The sequence below is a fragment of the Thrips palmi genome, unplaced genomic scaffold, assembly GCF_012932325.1.
Source record: "Thrips palmi isolate BJ-2018 unplaced genomic scaffold, TpBJ-2018v1 HiC_scaffold_8, whole genome shotgun sequence".
Lineage (NCBI taxonomy): Eukaryota > Metazoa > Arthropoda > Insecta > Thysanoptera > Thripidae > Thrips > Thrips palmi.
In genome coordinates, this window is record NW_023144635.1 from 3,338,901 (window position 1) to 3,354,855 (window position 15,955).

Consider the following 15,955-nt stretch of genomic DNA (forward strand, 5'->3'; position numbering starts at 1 on the left):
GCACCGCAAGGCCCTCCGAGGACGCCGAGGAGTCTCTCTCGCACTCATGGGGCGTCCCGTATAGGTGCGAGGGAGACAGAGCGATGAAAACGACTCTCGGGCTGCAGCCCGTGCGCCGTGACAAGCCGCGCGGCACTCGCGGGGAAGTCCAGGGCGAAGGCACACGAGGTCAAAGGGAAGGCCCAAGACGTGAGGTTTGCATGTTTAATATCACACAGCCGCATTCATGTACATGTACGTGTCATGGACGTGGCCGTGGCGGTCGTGGCCGTGGCGGTCGTGGTCGTTGCCGTCGGGGGCGTCGGAACCCTCCGGGTAGGCGGCGTATCCGTAGCTGTACTGCGGGTAGGCGTTGTTGGCCGGGGCCATGCCGTAGTCCGTGCCCACGGGCGCACGGTCTTGAAACAGGAGGTCTAGCTCGTAGGCGCTGCACAGGGGGGCGTCCACTTGCACGGTCTGGTGCAAGCGACTGTTGTCCACCTCGTAGCTCTGCAGGAAGCGGTCGTATCTGTACAGGCGAATTTATTACCAACGCTGTAACGTGAGAGCAGACGCGATTAACTAATATTTCCCCACTCACCGCACCACGGGCTCGAAACGGTGTCCCCACAGCACCTCGGACGGCAAGAAGGAGGACCTCGCCTGCACCACCTGGCCGGTGGACTCGATGGTGCCCTCGAGGAACACGAGGATCTCGTACTTGGACCGCAGCAAGTCCTGCGCCGAGTGGTAGTACAGCGGGCTGTTGTGGTCCAGGCGGTGCACCTGCGCGACGCGACATTGAGTCGAAGAGAGACAGAGAGACAGAGGGAAGCCCCGGCCCGTGGCACTCACCGCGGTCAGCGGCCAGATGAGGAACAGCTTGCCGTACACGCTGTCCACGGTGAGCTTGAGCTCGGTGCGGTGCGTGTCGAGCCTCTCGCCCTCCGCGGTGCGCCGCGTGTGCAGCAGGTGCGCCCGGAGCCGCGCGTCCACCATGTGCGTCTTGCGGATGTCCGCCACCCGGAACTGCAGGCACAGGCGGCCGTCCCTCAGGTTCACGACGGCGCGCCGGCTGAAGAGCAGCGTCTGCGAGCGGCGCTTCGGCCGCGTCAGCTTCGCGAAGACCATCCCCACCGTGAAGGCCTGCAGCAGGGAGGGTTGTAGGAACGGTGGCGCCGCCGAGAGGAGACGCAGGGCGCTTGCTACAGTAGTACAGTACCTGGATGATGAGGCCCAGGATGCTTTGCATGCAGAGCACGAACATGGCCTCGGGGCATTCCTGCGACGGGTACGAAGTGCCGTAGCCAATCGTCATCTGCGACTCGACAGAGTAGAGGAAGCAGCCCGTGAAGTCGTTGATGTTCACGACGCAGGGCGGAGGCTCGCCGGGCGCAGGCGTGCCTCTCCCGAGGTCTCCGTGCGCGGCCGCGATCAGGTACCTGACGGCAACATCAACGTCGACCTACGGCCACCTACGGCACGGGCAAGCCAGACAGGCTCCAGACAGTGCTCCACGAACCAGATGAGGGCGAACACCATCCAGCTGACGACGTAGCCCAGCACGAAGGCGAGCAGCGTGTAGCGCCAGCGGCAGTCCACCAGCGTGTTGAAGAGGTCCTGCATGAAGCGCCGGTTGCGGTCCACGTTGTTGACGGGCGTCACGTTGCAGGCGCCCGTCTTGTCGATGGCGCGCGCCTCCGACTCGTCGTCGTGGTGCCGCGCCCACCGGCCGCACCAGCTGCAACATCGTGCGCGGAGCGGCGCGGAGCGCAGAGCGCGGGTTCAACTCCCGGGCTGGCCCTGTAGTTCCCGCGTTTCCCGACAACCTCATTTGTTTTTTCTTCGTGCAAATCGCAAACGACAACGACATGCCCCAGACACCTGCTGTTTGTACACTACTCGTGCCGTGGCTGAGCTATCACAAGTGCGCCGTGACGGTGGGCGCGGTCCTCCCCTCTCGCGGTCGCGCCACCACGCGGAAGTACTCGATGGCGGCTAACAGACTGATTCCGAGAGTCGTCTTCGTCGCTCTGTCTGGCACTCAAAGAGCGTCCCCTGAAGGTGCGAGGGAGGCAGAGCGACGAAAACGACTCTCGTAATCAGTCTGAAGCGTGGCGCGTACCTCTTCAAGCCGGGCATGGAGCTGTGGCTGGAGCTGGACCGCGCCGTTGGCTCGTCGTCCGCGTCCATGTGGATGAGGGTGTAGGCCGGCTTGCCCGCGACCGCAAGTGAATTCCCCTCTGAAAGCCGAACCAAGCGTGGCCAAGTTCCATCAGACCACCCTCACCCTCTCCTTTGCCAGCCGCGCGCAGCTGTGTGTTGCGGGTGGCCTGCCGGTGCCCGCGGTGGCGTGGGCTCGAGTAGGCCGCGGTCGCCGCGGCAGGCCGCGCTGCATCCCGAATCCCCGTCGCCGCGGATGACGCGACACCGCCCGGCCGGGGGCAGGGGCCGCGGGCTGGCCGCTGTAGAGGCCGCTGGCGCCGGGGCGGGGGAGTGACGGCGACTCCTTATCGGTGTTTGCTCTTATTTTGTGAATTGTGTTCGGGGCAGCCGGGCCGAGCCCTTGGCCGAGCCGGCCGACTGATTCGGCACAGTGTTACGTCGCCCTGTCTCTCTCGGACCGACAGGGATGCGACAGAGACGGAGCGACGCACACAGCTGAGTACGGCGGAATCAGTCTGCAGTGCAGACTACAGGCAAAATGCTGTCTGGCACTATCGGCGTCAACCCGCGCCATCCACTTGTAGCCCGCCTGTATGGCCAGCCTGCCACCAATCTGCCACGCGGGCGGCATGCCACCTATGCCACCGCGTTCGACGGTGAGGGTCGCTCGCTGGTCACTGGCCGATAGCCCGCCACTGTCCGAAAGTGGAATAGCCGGGCCGGCCGGCAGCGGGTAATTCACACGGCGCGTGGTTCTCGTTCTCATCGTGGAGGTCCTGGACCTGCCGCCGTGGATGTTGCTTGCCGGACAAACGCCGACAGTAGGGAGAGCCCCGTGAGTGCGAGAGAGGCAGCCCTTCCCTGACCGCTTCGCCAACACACGCAGCACACGACATCGCTGTACTATTACCGATAGCGCGAGCCGCGGCCGCGGGGTGCGCGGAGACGCCGGCATGGTGGACAAGGTGGACGGCGCGCTCGCTCAGGGACTTCTCCCTGGCGGGCAGCGCGAGCCCGGCGCGCACTTCCGGCTCGCTGCGGCTGCGGAGGAGGCGGTCCAGGGCCGAGTCCTGCATGCTGCGGGTTGCTGCGGGTTGCGCGCTGCGGCTTCGGAGCCCCCAAGGGGTCAGGTCATGTCCGTGGCGCGAGGGGAAGCCTCCATGGCTCTCCGCCGACGGAGATGTCGCGGGCAGGACCTGGTCCTCGAGGAGCGCGAGGAGCGCGAGGGCCGTGCGGGAGGAACTGGGGTGGCCCGTCCGCAGACACGCAGAGCGTCATGCCGCGCGGCTATCTGCGAGATAGCGCCGCTTGTTTGCAAACCGACGTTTTAGTAAATATTCCGCGCGACATTTACCGCCAAGACTGGAACAAGATAACATGCTCCTCGTGCTCCTGCACACCCGCCTGAGAACACGGTTTGCGGGTGGATGTGTTTGGGCGCGTGAATTAGGTCGGTAATTGCAGTGACTTAATCTTCGCCGCCTCGCGATGTACTGGAGCTGGAGCGACCTTTTTTCTGGTCGAGAAAACCCAGTGTAAACGGAAGAAAGCACGGTGACCCGTTCCACCACGCAACTGAACTACCGCGCCAGCCGGCGTGACTGCTGCCAACCTTCCACGACGCGCAGTTCTACGAATCTGGCTTAACGTACGCGTCCGTACACTTTCATTATACTGTGACATTCAAATTACTTCTGTCGAACATAAAGTCAATGTGCGAGGTGGGTTAAAATACATTTATTTGCTCAAACGTTTATTTGTCTTATTTGTGTGTGTTGCCGGTTTGAAAAGGCCTTCTTGTAATTCGTGCGGTGTTGCCAACAAATCGAATGAATCAGCCGCGAATCGAATGAATGAAAAACGCGGATTTGACGCGAAATACTCATTGATTTGACCACATGAAGATGGTAAACTGTACAGTAATTCATAATGAACCGATAGAAAAGCTTACCCCCGCCGACGGACGCCTCGTTCGTCCGGGAAATGTTTTTTTCGGTGCGATACCCTGGCTGCATGTGCTTCCAACCCTTCCTCCAGAGTGCGCTTATTGCGTCACTTTGGCCAGCCAATCAGCTGATGAACTGCTCGCTACCGCATGTAAACCGCCGGCCATGTTGAGTTGGAATTGAACAAAGCTACGAGAAGGAAGGGAGAAGATCGGCTCGGCGTGTTAACACCGCACCCCTACCATCCATCATGGCTGACCCGGAAAAACAGCCCGAACAACCCAAGGCTGTCCCACAAAAGCCTGTCATCGGTACGTAATGTCAAAAAGTGCGCAGGGATCCGTGTTGTGTGAGAAATACGGGCCCAAGCCTACGCGGTGCCGCGGTCGGGAGGCCCAGCGTGCTTGGCCGGCCGGCGGTGCGGTGCGGGTTTTGGCCGCGGCCTTTTCCCGGGGCTTGGTGCGCGCTTTTCCAGTTGGGGAAAGGAGGGCTGTTTTTTCCGGCAGGGGTCGCGACCTTTCGGCCGGCTTGGCGTGGGACGGGACGGCCGGCTTGGTGCCACGCGAGAGTGCGGTGCGAGCCCCACGGCGGCCCCGCCGTGCGCAGCGCCGCGCGCCCCGAGCTGCCGTGCGCTGCGCGTTCACCGAGTCGTGCTCGATGGTGTGTCGCCGCGTGCCCCGTGCAGCGCGGGCCGTTGCGCACGCCGCGGGAAATTAGTCTGGGCGTTTTCCGCGTCGCCGCGTGTGTAGTGTCCCCCTCATTGTTGTCGAAACTTGACGTGTTTGAGGTGGGCCCCACGTTTTCCGCGATGGCACCGGAGAGGTTATTTCTTGTCGGCTGCTGTTGGGCCCCCGGGTCGGCGGGGCTGGCGGGGCCCCTGGCCGCGGCGGCTCGCCAGGGAGGCGACGAGGTGTCGCGGCCGCGCGTCCTCCTCGCCGCCGCAGCCGGGTCCAAGGTGGCGCGATTCCGGGTGAGGTGCGGGATGGGGTTTCTATTCATGTTATTTATTCGTCTGGATTCGGGCGACTCGGGCCAGGGCGCGGGGTGGGGTGGGGGGCCTCCTCGTTGAGGGTGTACAGTTTGCTATGTTTGTCCCGGGTGTGCATCGTTGCACTCGGTGCTGAGGCGCGTTACCGGGTTTTGGGGCCGGCCCGGTCATGTTGGTGACAAATTTGGTCCGGCGGCGAGTGGAAAGGGCGCCAAGGGTCCACGCCGTCGCCCTTTGCCGCTCATTGAGCGCCGAGCCGAGAGCCGAGCTCGCGGAGGTCAACGCCCCCGGGCCGTAGCAGCCGTAGCCCGAGTTGCCATGACTGCCGGGCCGCGCAGGCCGCGCAGCGCGTAGCGCGTAGCGTAGGGAGTAGGGCCGCGGCTGGCCGGGCTGGGCCGGTAGCTAGAGGCTAACCTTGGCGGTCGATAACGCGCAGAGCGATGCGTGTCTCGTGTGCGCCGAATCGCGGAGATGCACCCCGGCTCTGTCTGGCCGAGGGCTGCACATTCCAGCCTGGTTTTATGGTGGGGAACGGTTTTCAACTATTTTGGTTCTAGTTTTTAGAACTTCAAGTTGTGTGCACATTGTAATGAATGAGATGTAGTTTATAAAAATTGAAGAGATTTATAAATTTTGTAATTAATTTTATTTTGATAAAAGTGCAGTGTAAATTTGCATGTTTGATGAATTTCTGTTGCATTAATGAGGTTGTGTCTTGTCTGTTTCAGCTAACAAAGTAACCGGCGTTGTGAAATGGTTCAACGTTAAAAGTGGGTACGGGTTTATCAACAGGAATGACAGCAAGGAGGATGTCTTTGTGCATCAAGTAAGTGTGGGACATGCTGTATTCTTTTGTCATGGTGTTGTGACATTGTTGTCTAAGTCAACTTGTTTGTTCTCTGTGAATTTTCAGTCAGCCATTGTTAAAAACAACCCTAAAAAAGCGGTGCGCAGTGTTGGTGATGGAGAAGTGGTTGAGTTTGATGTCGTCGTGGGGGAGAAGGGGAATGAGGCCGCCAACGTGACTGGTCCTGCTGGTGAGCCTGTGAAGGGCTCTCCCTATGCCGCTGACAAGCGCCGTGGCTACCGTCAGTGGTACTATGGAGGACGTGGCCGTGGCATGCGCCCCCGACGTGAAGGCAACCATGAAGGTACCGTTTAATTTCTATTCTCTCCGTCAGTCTCTCTCTCTAAAATTTGAAGCCTTTTCTCTAATGTGGCATTTTACCCGCAGGTTATGAAAGTGGAGATGGTGGTAAGGGAGAGGAAGGTGGTGAAGGTGAAGGAGGTCAACAGCAACAGAGGCGGTACAGACCAAGGCGTCGCTTTGAGCCCAACAATTACTACAATAACTATCGTGCCCGCAAACCCCAGCAGGGCGGAGAAGAGGTACTTATGACTGCAAATTTTGTCTTGTGTGATTGGAGCTTTCTTCCTATTGTAGTGTCTGCTTCATTTTTCAGGGTAAGGAGGGAGAGGAAGGTGGTGAAGGTGTTGAGGGAGGCCGCCCAGCCAGAGGCAGAGGTGCACCCCGTCGCTTCTTCCGCCGCAACTTCCGTGGGGGTCGCGGAGCTGGGCCACCTCGCAGACCAAGGAGTCAGGACGGGCAGGTAAGCAACGCCTGCATTTGAGTAGTGAAATGGCAATTTGATCGTGCATTTTTTACAACTTTGCGCATTGGGCATTCTGTCCAGCACTGTAGCAATTGTTTCCACTGTGTATTTAGTTTTGAGTGCATCTTAGGCATATTGTTAGACCTTCAATTCTGTCTATTGGTAGTTGTTTTTCCTAAGTTTGGATATGCCTAGAAGCTCCTAGTTCATGCCCCAGAGGGTGGTCTAGTTTCTTAGTGCTTACATTCTTTGAAAGTGGATGTCTCCTGCTCACATTTGTCAGGCAATGACATGAGGAAGGTATCCTCTAATGTTTGTGTATGCGTGTAGAATGTGAGCGAGGGAGAGGGAGGTGCTGAGGGTGCCCGGCCCCGTCCACGCTATCGTCGTCGCCCGTCCCGAACCTCCGGCACCAGCCAAAGTGAGGGAGACAGTAAGGTCAAGGTGAGCTTCGTGAGTCACTCCCTATCTGCCTGACCTTGTCATTGGCCCTACATCATTCTGAATGAACCACTCTCATCCTTCCCATTTTCCCCTGTTTGTGTCATATGATGGGAGGAATATATTTTAACTATGCCCCTAAAGATTAGGGTTATTTAGTACCAAGACTTAAATGGTTCATCCCTAGAATATTTAGCTAGGAATTATTTAGTGGGAATATGGTTTCAGGGGTGGTGGACAGAATGTGGTTTGAGCATGAATTGCTTTCTGCAGCTAAATGTGTTACCCCTTCCAATATCAGCATGCTTCCATGATTTTTTAAAAATCTTTCCTCACCTGTGTGTTTAATATTTTTTATTTTTGCAAATCCCTACTGGTATTGCTATCCTGAAAGATGAAGTTCCCTATATAATTTTCTAACTATTTGCATTCCTTGTTTACACCTAATGAATCTCAAACCTTTGCTGTAGTCTTTCACTTCTGAACTGAAATCAGACCTTCCATGTTGGCATGATCCTTCTGTCATATAATCTAAATTTGAATCACAATTTACATACATCTTAAGCATTTCACTCATTACATAGCTCTGTAGTTCAGGAAATTTTTTCAAGTCATATTCTAGTGTACCCTTAAGGTTGATGTTTAGTAGCATGATGATGTATATTATGATCACTTGTTAGGTGACACGTAGAAATTTTTATGTATTTGCATGACCTATTTTTTTCTATTTGTTTATTCACAGCCTGAGTCCACTGAAGCCCAGACCACACCTGCCCAAGTAAGTCGTAGTGCTGTATAGAGTAGATGTAAGGTTGGATTGTGGTCATTCCTTATTCAGTTGCATGATCTGTCCTCACTTTTGTCAACCTCGAGGGGTATACATACTTCATGTTTTGCTCCTTTCAAGAGATTTACGGTTCACTTTCCTATGTTAAATTAATCAAGTTTTTTTTTCTTATCCTTAGCTAGTGTCTTCAGTGATGGTAATATTTTGTGATTATTTTTCAGGATTCGTCACAAGCTGTGCAGCATACAACTACCACAGAGAGCTCTGCCTAAATGCAGTCTGGCCACCTGCCCTAACACCTGGCCAACTAAACATCATTAATTTGTTAGTGCAGATCCAAGTTTGTTTAGCAATAAGCCCTACACCTCCTTGCAAGGCTCAAAATGAAACTGATGCTATTTCTTGGCCATGTCAGGTTGTGTTGTCATATCTTTAATAATTTTTTTTTCCTTTTTGTTTTTGTGTTGATTGATAGTGTTCTGTAGCATGTCATATGACTTTGCATGAGTTTTATAATGTTTTTGTTTTCAAAACCTGTAGGTAATGTTTGTGGGCCCTTTATCAAGATTGATACTTTGTACTATTTATAACACATAGCACAATTTTTGGAAATCTCGATCCCCTTGTCATTATTTATGCAAAGGTTTTGTTTTGAGTCTTACGTACTACTACTATGGAAGCTATTTGTAGGAGAGTGTATAGTTGTAGAGCAAGCGGAGGAGGCGGCCTTCGTCTTTTTTTCTTTTTCTGTGTGATGGAGATCGTGTGCTGCGTTCTACCGCCTCACGCGTTGCTCTCATCCTTACTAGCATGATTGCTGATCAACAACAAATTAGTTGGGTCAGGCTTACCAGTAAGTAACCAGCCAAATAATTCATGCTTGTCCAACAATGCATGTGTTTGATGAAATAAACAAAAAGTCCGTCATGGAACATATGATCACAGTAAGGGTACCGCAAAAGGTCCATGTCATGAACTGTTCATTTTGACGAGAAGCAATTTAATTTATTTGTAACTTAAAATATGTGAATTATTGTGTTTTGACCTTCATGACGCTGGAGAGTTTTTTTGTTGCCTTTTTTTGTTTTTTTTTTAGGGAGGGAGGGGTGGGGGGACTGTACTGCAGTTAAACTGTGGTTGATTGACCTTGATCTTTTTTATTTTTCATGATTTTTTTTTCTTTTCTTTTGAAGCTATTGTCATCTAGCTTTCTGTTCACTTTTGATGAAACTGGTTCTGACTTGATGTTGCATTTAGGTTTTTTACACCCTGTAAAGTGAACAACGATTTGGCATTAATGATGAATTGCCTGCCTTTGTACAAAACTACCAAAAATTTTTCACAACATGTGCATTTTGAATAAACAAGCCAAAAAGATCTGAATCCTTTACTTTATTCAACACCCAACTTATCCTGTCAGATTCAACTCCTATCATTGTTAGACCTAGTAAGCCTCCTGGGAATCGCCAATGTGTGCTGCATTAACATGAAAAATAAAAATGTAGCAAAATATTTTAATAGAATCTTACAGAAAGCAATTCTTGACTCTTGCAGCATTTGAGATTATCATCAGCAAATGAGGAATTTTCCCGTAAGTTACTGGTTGAGCTTGATCGGTCAATGCAGGAAAACAGCTGGAAGTTCAAAGTTTCACATTGCTTCAACACCATACAACAAAAATAATAAGTTAAACTAAGTATATGTACAATTCTAATAGAATATAAAATACCACCACACGCAACAAGCAGCACCAGAACCTGCAGTAATATTTATGATACAGGCAGCATTGAATCTTAACATGGACAATTTTTTAAGGTTTTAAAGAATCGGACCAGCAGATTAGTTCTGTTTTAAACCGGTCGACCGACCAGCTACATCCGATCCCGCCTCTGCCCCGGGCCGCTGTGCGCCAGTCCAAAGGCCGGATGAGTTAGAGACACACTCATTCTCTAAATCAGTCGCAAAGCAGTTGAGGTGACGAGTTAATTTAAACGAAAAGTGGTAAATAGATTGCTCCTTAATTTTATTGTTTTTTCTCTTGCATAAAATTTCTTCCCTTCAGTACAGCCTACTTAAGAACTTATTGCTCCAATTGCCTATCATAAGATAATGTGATCATGAACAAACAATTGTAAATACTTGAAATGTATAACATGAAAACAATCAAATTGCTCAATAAAGCCATAAAAACTAAAAAACGAAAAATTGGCATCAATTTCATGCATTCATTTTGTTACCTAATATTAAAACTGGAAGAGAAATGCAAATATCAGATGCATAATTTCATATTGAAGAAGATGAACAGTTCAATATTGTGGCCTCATTGTGAGGCAATACAAGACATTACCATTGAGGATCAAAGCAAACACTGAGATCGAATAACAAAATTTTAATATACACTATCTCAACAAGATCTTGAGGCTGGCCTCACAAACCATTCAATGAAAGTAACAATACAAAACCAGTAACATCTATTCAAACATAAATATTCTGTTTGAACAAATCAGTCAAAGTAATTTGATGAAATCTGACATAAGCTGATTTAGGACCTTGACCCTGAAGTAGATGCAGAGTCAGTCATTGATGTATTAATTGTTTCAAGGCCATGTTTCTCAATATACTTTTTCCGTGCATCCTCTATCATTTTAGCTTTGCGTTCTTGAAATGTTAAGGCAGCTCCTTGCACAGGCTTGATTCTAGATGAAGCTACAGTTGTGGCAGATGCCTGAAAGAGACAACAACAAATTATAACATTGCAAGTTTCTTCAAAATACACATTGACACATAATGACACCAACCTGATCTGTAGGGGTCCTTTGAGAGCGTGACGGCACAGAAGGACCTTGTCCCTCTGGTATGAAGGGCACCAGACCCTCCAAAATATTAGTTATTGTTAAGTCAACATCCCATGTTCTTGCTGCAAAGCCAAAGAAAGAATATGCACATAAATTAAATGAACTTAAATTATTGGTTTCATAAACCATGAAACAGAACTCGGCATAGTTATTAGGATATGGTTGTTTACCTAAGTCTCTTCTAATGGCATCAAGAGGGACATTAGGCAAAACTTCCTTAACTTGATTGGACATTCGGAGCATTTGCTGACCAGTTGGTTGCAATCTAAGGCTGTTGCACCATTAGCTATGGCAACAGGTCTATAAAGTTCAGCTAAGTATCGTTTCTCATATTCCATCTGCAAAATTAATTTTATGATAAAAGAAGAATTATAATGTATAATAAGTCAAGCTTTTTCAAATATAGTATTTAAAAAAATCTCCTTACTTTATCTCTTGATGTGAATTTGGTTGTTTTAATTTCAAGGTCTTGGGCAATAGCAGTTTCTATTCGTTCCATACACTGTGCATGAGTTTCATTTTTGTCCAGTTCAACAACATTTAAGTACCTAGGAAGCACCAAAGTAGATGATTATAATTGTCAAAATATACAATACGTATCAAAATGCAAGGACGCAGCGCAATCAGGGAAGATTGGAGAAAACCTAACATACCTCACAGTAAATACGGTGAAAGGGACAAACAGATAGTAAAAAATATCCCAGAGTTCTGATGCTGCGACCACAGTGACAGCAATATCAGCAATAGCTGGACGCCAAACTCTAATACTAGCAGGTTGAATTTTGGAAGTGGTTTCCAGAGGCCAAGTTTCGAATCTGTGCAAAAATCAAGTCCATGGAATCAGCCAACCAGTTTAAGGCAACAATTAATATAAGGGGGAAAAAAAGACAAAACATACTTCAATAACCCCGTGGTGCCTGTTGTTGTCGCTCCTTCAGGCTGAACCAAGACTGGAGTGTCAGAACTATTCAGATGGTATCTAATATTGGCCAGAAGTACTTCTCCATGACTCCAACTCTTCAAGCTGAGTACCCATGCAGAAGGAGCATCCCACCTACCCGGCTAAACACAAAAATTTACAGATGAATCACAATGTAAAAGTAATAAATTAACAATCCAGAAAACTGGCAAAGTGAAATTTGTAAAATCTTACAGTGACACATCCACTCAACAGGTGAATGGGAATATAATCTAGCATTGAAATGTGATTGGCAACAATAACTTGAGCTGATTCATCACATTTTTCTTCACATTCTTCTCTTACAACAATGCCAAGAGTGAAGCACAATGTTTTCAGAATCATACTGCCAAAAACAAAGACAGAGATTAAGAAAAATCTAATCCATAGTTGGTTAAATAAGAGGCTTTCATCCACAGGTGCTACCTTTTAATGAATGACACATGGGGAACAAAGGCTGCAGCCAATAAAACTTGAAAACCAATGAATGAACGAAGAAAAGCCAAAAGTAAACCAAATGGGGAGTACAAAAGAAGAGGTATCAGTCGCCATCCAGTTGGAAACCTGTAAACAAAGAGAATGCATTCTAATTAATTCAAATAATGGAATGCAATATAAGAAATGAACCATGTTTCAATTTCATGATAATATGACGATTGGTTGTTCTGATTTATTTGGTGTAATAACAGAAAGAAAATAATATTTTGATTTGTGACGCAGCTTGTAAGTGTTAAGGATCCCCTCGCTAAAACGCTGAATCACCAGAGTTCCTTAAAGGAGGGCACAAGACTATATCTATATCGTACAGTTAACATTCACTTATGATCATAGATAGAAGTCTCAGGTCACCATAACACCAAAATAAAAACATCCTTGACAGAACAGAAACTCTACAACAAAGAATCAGCCTCTCCTAGGTCAAAGATGACAAAAGGCCACAAAACTCAGTCCTTTAACGAGTCACGTCAATCAAAAAAAAAAAGGTTCTCCAGAAAATTAAATTTGAACGGCTAGAATAGGTGTTAACGGATTTTACCGTGACGAAAAAAAACACTGAGGAAAAACTCTATCATTCGTTCAGCTATATGTTTATGTGTACGAACCTTTCTTCACGGAACAGTTGCTGAATGCCTATGGTCGACATTTTGAGGCTAGCAGCAAAACAAAACCATGTGGCGTTGAACAAATTAAAAATCTTCAAACGGCTGTGTTTTGCAGGTCATACAGTTTAGATTTGAACGAATTTTACATGTTACCAATTTTACTACGAAAGCTAGTTTCAGCCGACAGCAGCCATTAATTGCTCATCCGCACTCTGGCGGAGAAAGATGGAACCCCTCTCGACATTGTCAGCGAGAGATCGAAACAATACATCGAGAGTTTTGTTTTTGTATGTTTGTAGGTTATGTTGTCCTACCGATTGACGGCCGTCGTGTGCTTGAGTGGTGCTTTAAAGATTGGTCAAAGGGTACAAAAATAAAGGACTTTTTCACAATGAGAAAATCAAAGAAGTAAGTAAATTTTGTATTCATCTTCTGAAACTGCATTAGGTTCCTCCGAACTTGAGTAAGTATATGGAACATCTGTGCGAACAGCACATGACGAGAAGGTTAAGCACAGTATGTTATTTTGATAAACTCTGTGCTACCGCTTCTTAATTTTCAAGCTGTAATTTCTTTCATCGTTTTATTTCTGGTTGTTTTGCTTTCATTTAATCATGCACTGACGTGCAATTCACGTAGCCGACTTTGATTTTTTATCAATTTTCCTTTTCAGGCATCGTACTATTGCTTCCTCATTTTTAATTGTTTTGTACTTTTCAGGCGTGGTGTCAGTATGCCTTCAGCAAGCAACTATGATGAAGAAGACGATGATGCCTTTCTCTCACGGTCAACTAGACAACCTGCATATGAACCCTCCGATTCGGAAGATGAATACTCTCAACAGGAAAAAATGCTTCTTGAAAAAGCACGATCAAGTTCTTCAAGGAGCAAGCCAAATAAGAAAATGGCAGTAATGGACTTGCCACTTGATGATGAGATGATGAAGAAGAAGGAGACGAAGAAGCTGATTACAGTGGACAAGAAGGGGAGGAGGATGAAGATGTTGACATGGATAGTGATATTGAAGGGAAAGATGATGATTTTAACCTACCTGATCAACGAGCATGGGGAAAGACTCGAAAAAATTACTACAACACTGACTATGTTGATCAAGATTATGGTGGTAAGTAGATTCTTTTCAATTTATACTCATCTACTCACAATAAATAAAGGAAATTACTTCACTGAAATTTTCTCTTTGTAGGATTTGATGGAGAAGATGCAGAAGTGGCAGAGCTTGAAGAACAAGAGGCACGAGAAATTCAGAAGCGCTTGGCTGCAGAATTGGATGATAATGACTTTTCACTAGATGTCTTCACAAAGGTGATAAATTTCTAAACAATTGATCCCTAAACAACTGTCTTTTACTTATTCTGTCATGCCTTGCTTTCATGTAGACTAAGGAAGAAGAACAGCCAACTAATAAAACTGCAGAAGAAATTATTAAAACTGACCTCAGCCAGTTGAGTTCCAGACAGAAACTGGCCCTTCTTGAAAAAGAGGCTCCAGAGTTAGTTGGAATCATTGAAGAATTCAGAGGTAAGTTTTTTGAAAAGTCATGTTTTTTATTGAAGGAATGGAGCAGTCATATGAAGACGTCTTTACTTGCCTGATAGGTAGTGCTAGTGTAAAACCCTCCTTTTTTACAGGTATTATGGAGGAGCTTCAAAGTAGACTCCAGCCAGCTTTGGCTTTGGCTCAAAACAAGCAGGTTCCGTCCCCTCAGTTGGGACAGTACATACGCACAAAATACCACCTAGTTAACAAGTATGAGTGCCCTTTTTTTTGTTAAAATGTTAAAATATGTATTTAAGACGGTTTTTAATTTTTTTTGTTCAATTGTATTTTTTTTAAAGCTATGCCATGAACATGGGATTCTACCTATTATTAAGAGCTCGGCGCTTACCTGTTGCTGCACATCCTGTAGTGAAGAGGCTCCTTCAGTATCGTCAGCTCTTGCAGCAGTTGGAGCCTCTTGAGGAAGTAACATCATCTCAATTAGATGATTTACTAAATGCAGCCAAAAGTGGTTCTTTACCAGAAGTCCGTGAAATTGGATTGGACACAAAGTATGTTGTTCTCTGCTTTAAAATAATTACATTATTTTTCTGAATAATAATAATAATATATTATAATTAATTATAATAATTTCTACATCAGGAAGAAGAAGCAGCTTCGACTTCTGTCTCTATCTAAGATCCCTGATGTAGATGACAAAGGCTTGGATTCCAGTAAACTGGAGGATACTCCAAGTCCAGATTCCAAATCATCCAAGGCAATTCGATCCCTTAAAAAGGAGTCGAAGAAAATTGAGGACAAGATGCCATGGGAAAATGATTTTGAAAGTGGTGGAGGTGAGAAGTTTATGACCATTGTTGAGTTTTTTTTATTATATTACTCTCCTTTTGTCATACTTGGTTAATATTTGTCTTTCTTTAAAGATGTGCCCTGGGCTACAGGCAGTGGCAGTGATGGCGAGGATGGAAATGAAAATATGGAGGGTGAGACTGAAGAGCTGGATGTGTCTCAAGAAGATGCAGATGGGAAGAGGGCCATCACATGGCAAATGGCAAGCAACAAAGGTCTCATTCATCGTCGTAAGAAGATAGATCGCAACCCACGGCTCAAGAACAGAATGAAGTACCGCAAGGCTCAAATCAGGATAAAGGGCCAGGTAATGACATTTTTCTTTGATACCTTGCTCTCCTCCCTTCTACATATTTCAAGCCTTTTTTTAAAAAAATTTAAGCGGTCTTGCTACCGCTTCTAGCTTTGTTTTTTCAAGAAAAAGGTAAAATATTCCTATTTTTCTTTTTTTGTATTAATTGTTTGTGATCTCTTGTGTGTTAGATTCGCCAACCTCGAACGGAAGTGCAGCGTTACGGAGGAGAAATGACTGGCATCAAGAAGACTGTCAGCAAGAGTATAAAGCTTAAGTAACATTTTGAACTATTGTTATGTAAATAGATTTATGGCAATTAAAGATCATGTTGAAAATAAGCTTTGCCTTACATGCACATAACAATATGGAGTGGAAATTAGTTCAGCCCTTTGATTCCTCAGAATGTGGTGACTTGTGTTTCAGAGGTTTAATTTCTGTTTGGCAAGCAGTAAGACAG

The 15,955-nt window shown here is 47.3% G+C and overlaps 4 protein-coding genes across 8 annotated transcripts; 2 read left to right on the plus strand and 2 right to left on the minus strand.

Moving 5' to 3' along the window:
• Window positions 1–190: 190 nt before the first annotated feature.
• On the minus strand, window positions 191–3,385 carry LOC117653781 (G protein-activated inward rectifier potassium channel 3-like). Its single transcript, XM_034399673.1, has 7 exons — window positions 3,056–3,385; window positions 2,105–2,222; window positions 1,502–1,720; window positions 1,202–1,421; window positions 835–1,125; window positions 581–765; window positions 191–508 (listed from the first exon to the last, which is right to left on the minus strand). The coding sequence occupies exons 1-7, from the start codon at window positions 3,219–3,221 to the stop codon at window positions 211–213; spliced, it is 1,497 nt and encodes a 498-aa protein (XP_034255564.1). The 5' UTR covers window positions 3,222–3,385; the 3' UTR covers window positions 191–210.
• An 827-nt stretch (window positions 3,386–4,212) lies between these two features.
• Window positions 4,213–9,303, plus strand: LOC117653791 (Y-box-binding protein 1). 5 transcript variants are annotated; one of them, XM_034399688.1, is made up of 8 exons: window positions 4,213–4,402; window positions 5,808–5,905; window positions 5,993–6,230; window positions 6,314–6,468; window positions 6,549–6,689; window positions 7,023–7,136; window positions 7,876–7,911; window positions 8,142–9,303. In XM_034399688.1, the coding sequence occupies exons 1-8, from the start codon at window positions 4,342–4,344 to the stop codon at window positions 8,190–8,192; spliced, it is 894 nt and encodes a 297-aa protein (XP_034255579.1). In that variant the 5' UTR covers window positions 4,213–4,341; the 3' UTR covers window positions 8,193–9,303. The 5 variants fall into 5 exon arrangements, with proteins under 5 accessions (XP_034255579.1, XP_034255578.1, XP_034255582.1 ...); XM_034399687.1 differs by having other exon boundaries at window positions 4,217–4,402; window positions 6,543–6,689; XM_034399691.1 differs by lacking the exon at window positions 7,023–7,136 and having other exon boundaries at window positions 4,217–4,402; window positions 6,543–6,689.
• Window positions 9,304–9,922: 619 nt separating this feature from the next.
• On the minus strand, window positions 9,923–13,035 carry LOC117653784 (ancient ubiquitous protein 1-like). Its single transcript, XM_034399676.1, is given in 10 exon segments — window positions 9,923–10,645; window positions 10,719–10,837; window positions 10,946–11,050; window positions 11,053–11,113; window positions 11,203–11,323; window positions 11,429–11,590; window positions 11,674–11,837; window positions 11,929–12,079; window positions 12,160–12,297; window positions 12,837–13,035. Coding segments are annotated over 10 exon segments (1,245 nt in total). The 5' UTR covers window positions 12,878–13,035; the 3' UTR covers window positions 9,923–10,462.
• Window positions 13,036–13,699: 664 nt separating this feature from the next.
• Window positions 13,700–15,836, plus strand: LOC117653786 (something about silencing protein 10). The gene is made up of 8 exons (XM_034399677.1): window positions 13,700–13,959; window positions 14,041–14,159; window positions 14,234–14,375; window positions 14,486–14,603; window positions 14,693–14,905; window positions 14,997–15,190; window positions 15,278–15,510; window positions 15,687–15,836. Exons 1-8 carry the CDS (start codon window positions 13,845–13,847, stop codon window positions 15,774–15,776), a joined length of 1,224 nt encoding a protein of 407 aa, XP_034255568.1. The 5' UTR covers window positions 13,700–13,844; the 3' UTR covers window positions 15,777–15,836.
• Window positions 15,837–15,955: the final 119 nt, after the last annotated feature.

What these genes read in the sequence shown, in the direction of transcription:
- LOC117653781 (XM_034399673.1), bottom strand. Translation starts at nt 3,221, where the DNA reads ATGCAGGACTCGGCCCTGGACCGCCTCCTCCGCAGCCGCAGCGAGCCG. An exon ending in GGCCGCGGCTCGCGCTATCG is followed by an intron (nt 2,223 to 3,055) that starts GTAATAGTACAG and finishes TTCGGCTTTCAG; the next exon opens with AGGGGAATTCACTTGCGGTC. An exon ending in TCCTGGGCCTCATCATCCAG is followed by an intron (nt 1,126 to 1,201) that starts GTACTGTACTAC and finishes TCCCTGCTGCAG; the next exon opens with GCCTTCACGGTGGGGATGGT.
- LOC117653786 (XM_034399677.1), top strand. Translation starts at nt 13,845, where the DNA reads ATGGATAGTGATATTGAAGGGAAAGATGATGATTTTAACCTACCTGAT. An exon ending in AAATACCACCTAGTTAACAA is followed by an intron (nt 14,604 to 14,692) that starts GTATGAGTGCCC and finishes TTTTTTTTAAAG; the next exon opens with CTATGCCATGAACATGGGAT. An exon ending in TGATTTTGAAAGTGGTGGAG is followed by an intron (nt 15,191 to 15,277) that starts GTGAGAAGTTTA and finishes CTTTCTTTAAAG; the next exon opens with ATGTGCCCTGGGCTACAGGC.
- LOC117653791 (XM_034399687.1), top strand. Translation starts at nt 4,342, where the DNA reads ATGGCTGACCCGGAAAAACAGCCCGAACAACCCAAGGCTGTCCCACAA. An exon ending in AGGATGTCTTTGTGCATCAA is followed by an intron (nt 5,906 to 5,992) that starts GTAAGTGTGGGA and finishes GTGAATTTTCAG; the next exon opens with TCAGCCATTGTTAAAAACAA. An exon ending in CCCAGACCACACCTGCCCAA is followed by an intron (nt 7,912 to 8,141) that starts GTAAGTCGTAGT and finishes ATTATTTTTCAG; the next exon opens with GATTCGTCACAAGCTGTGCA.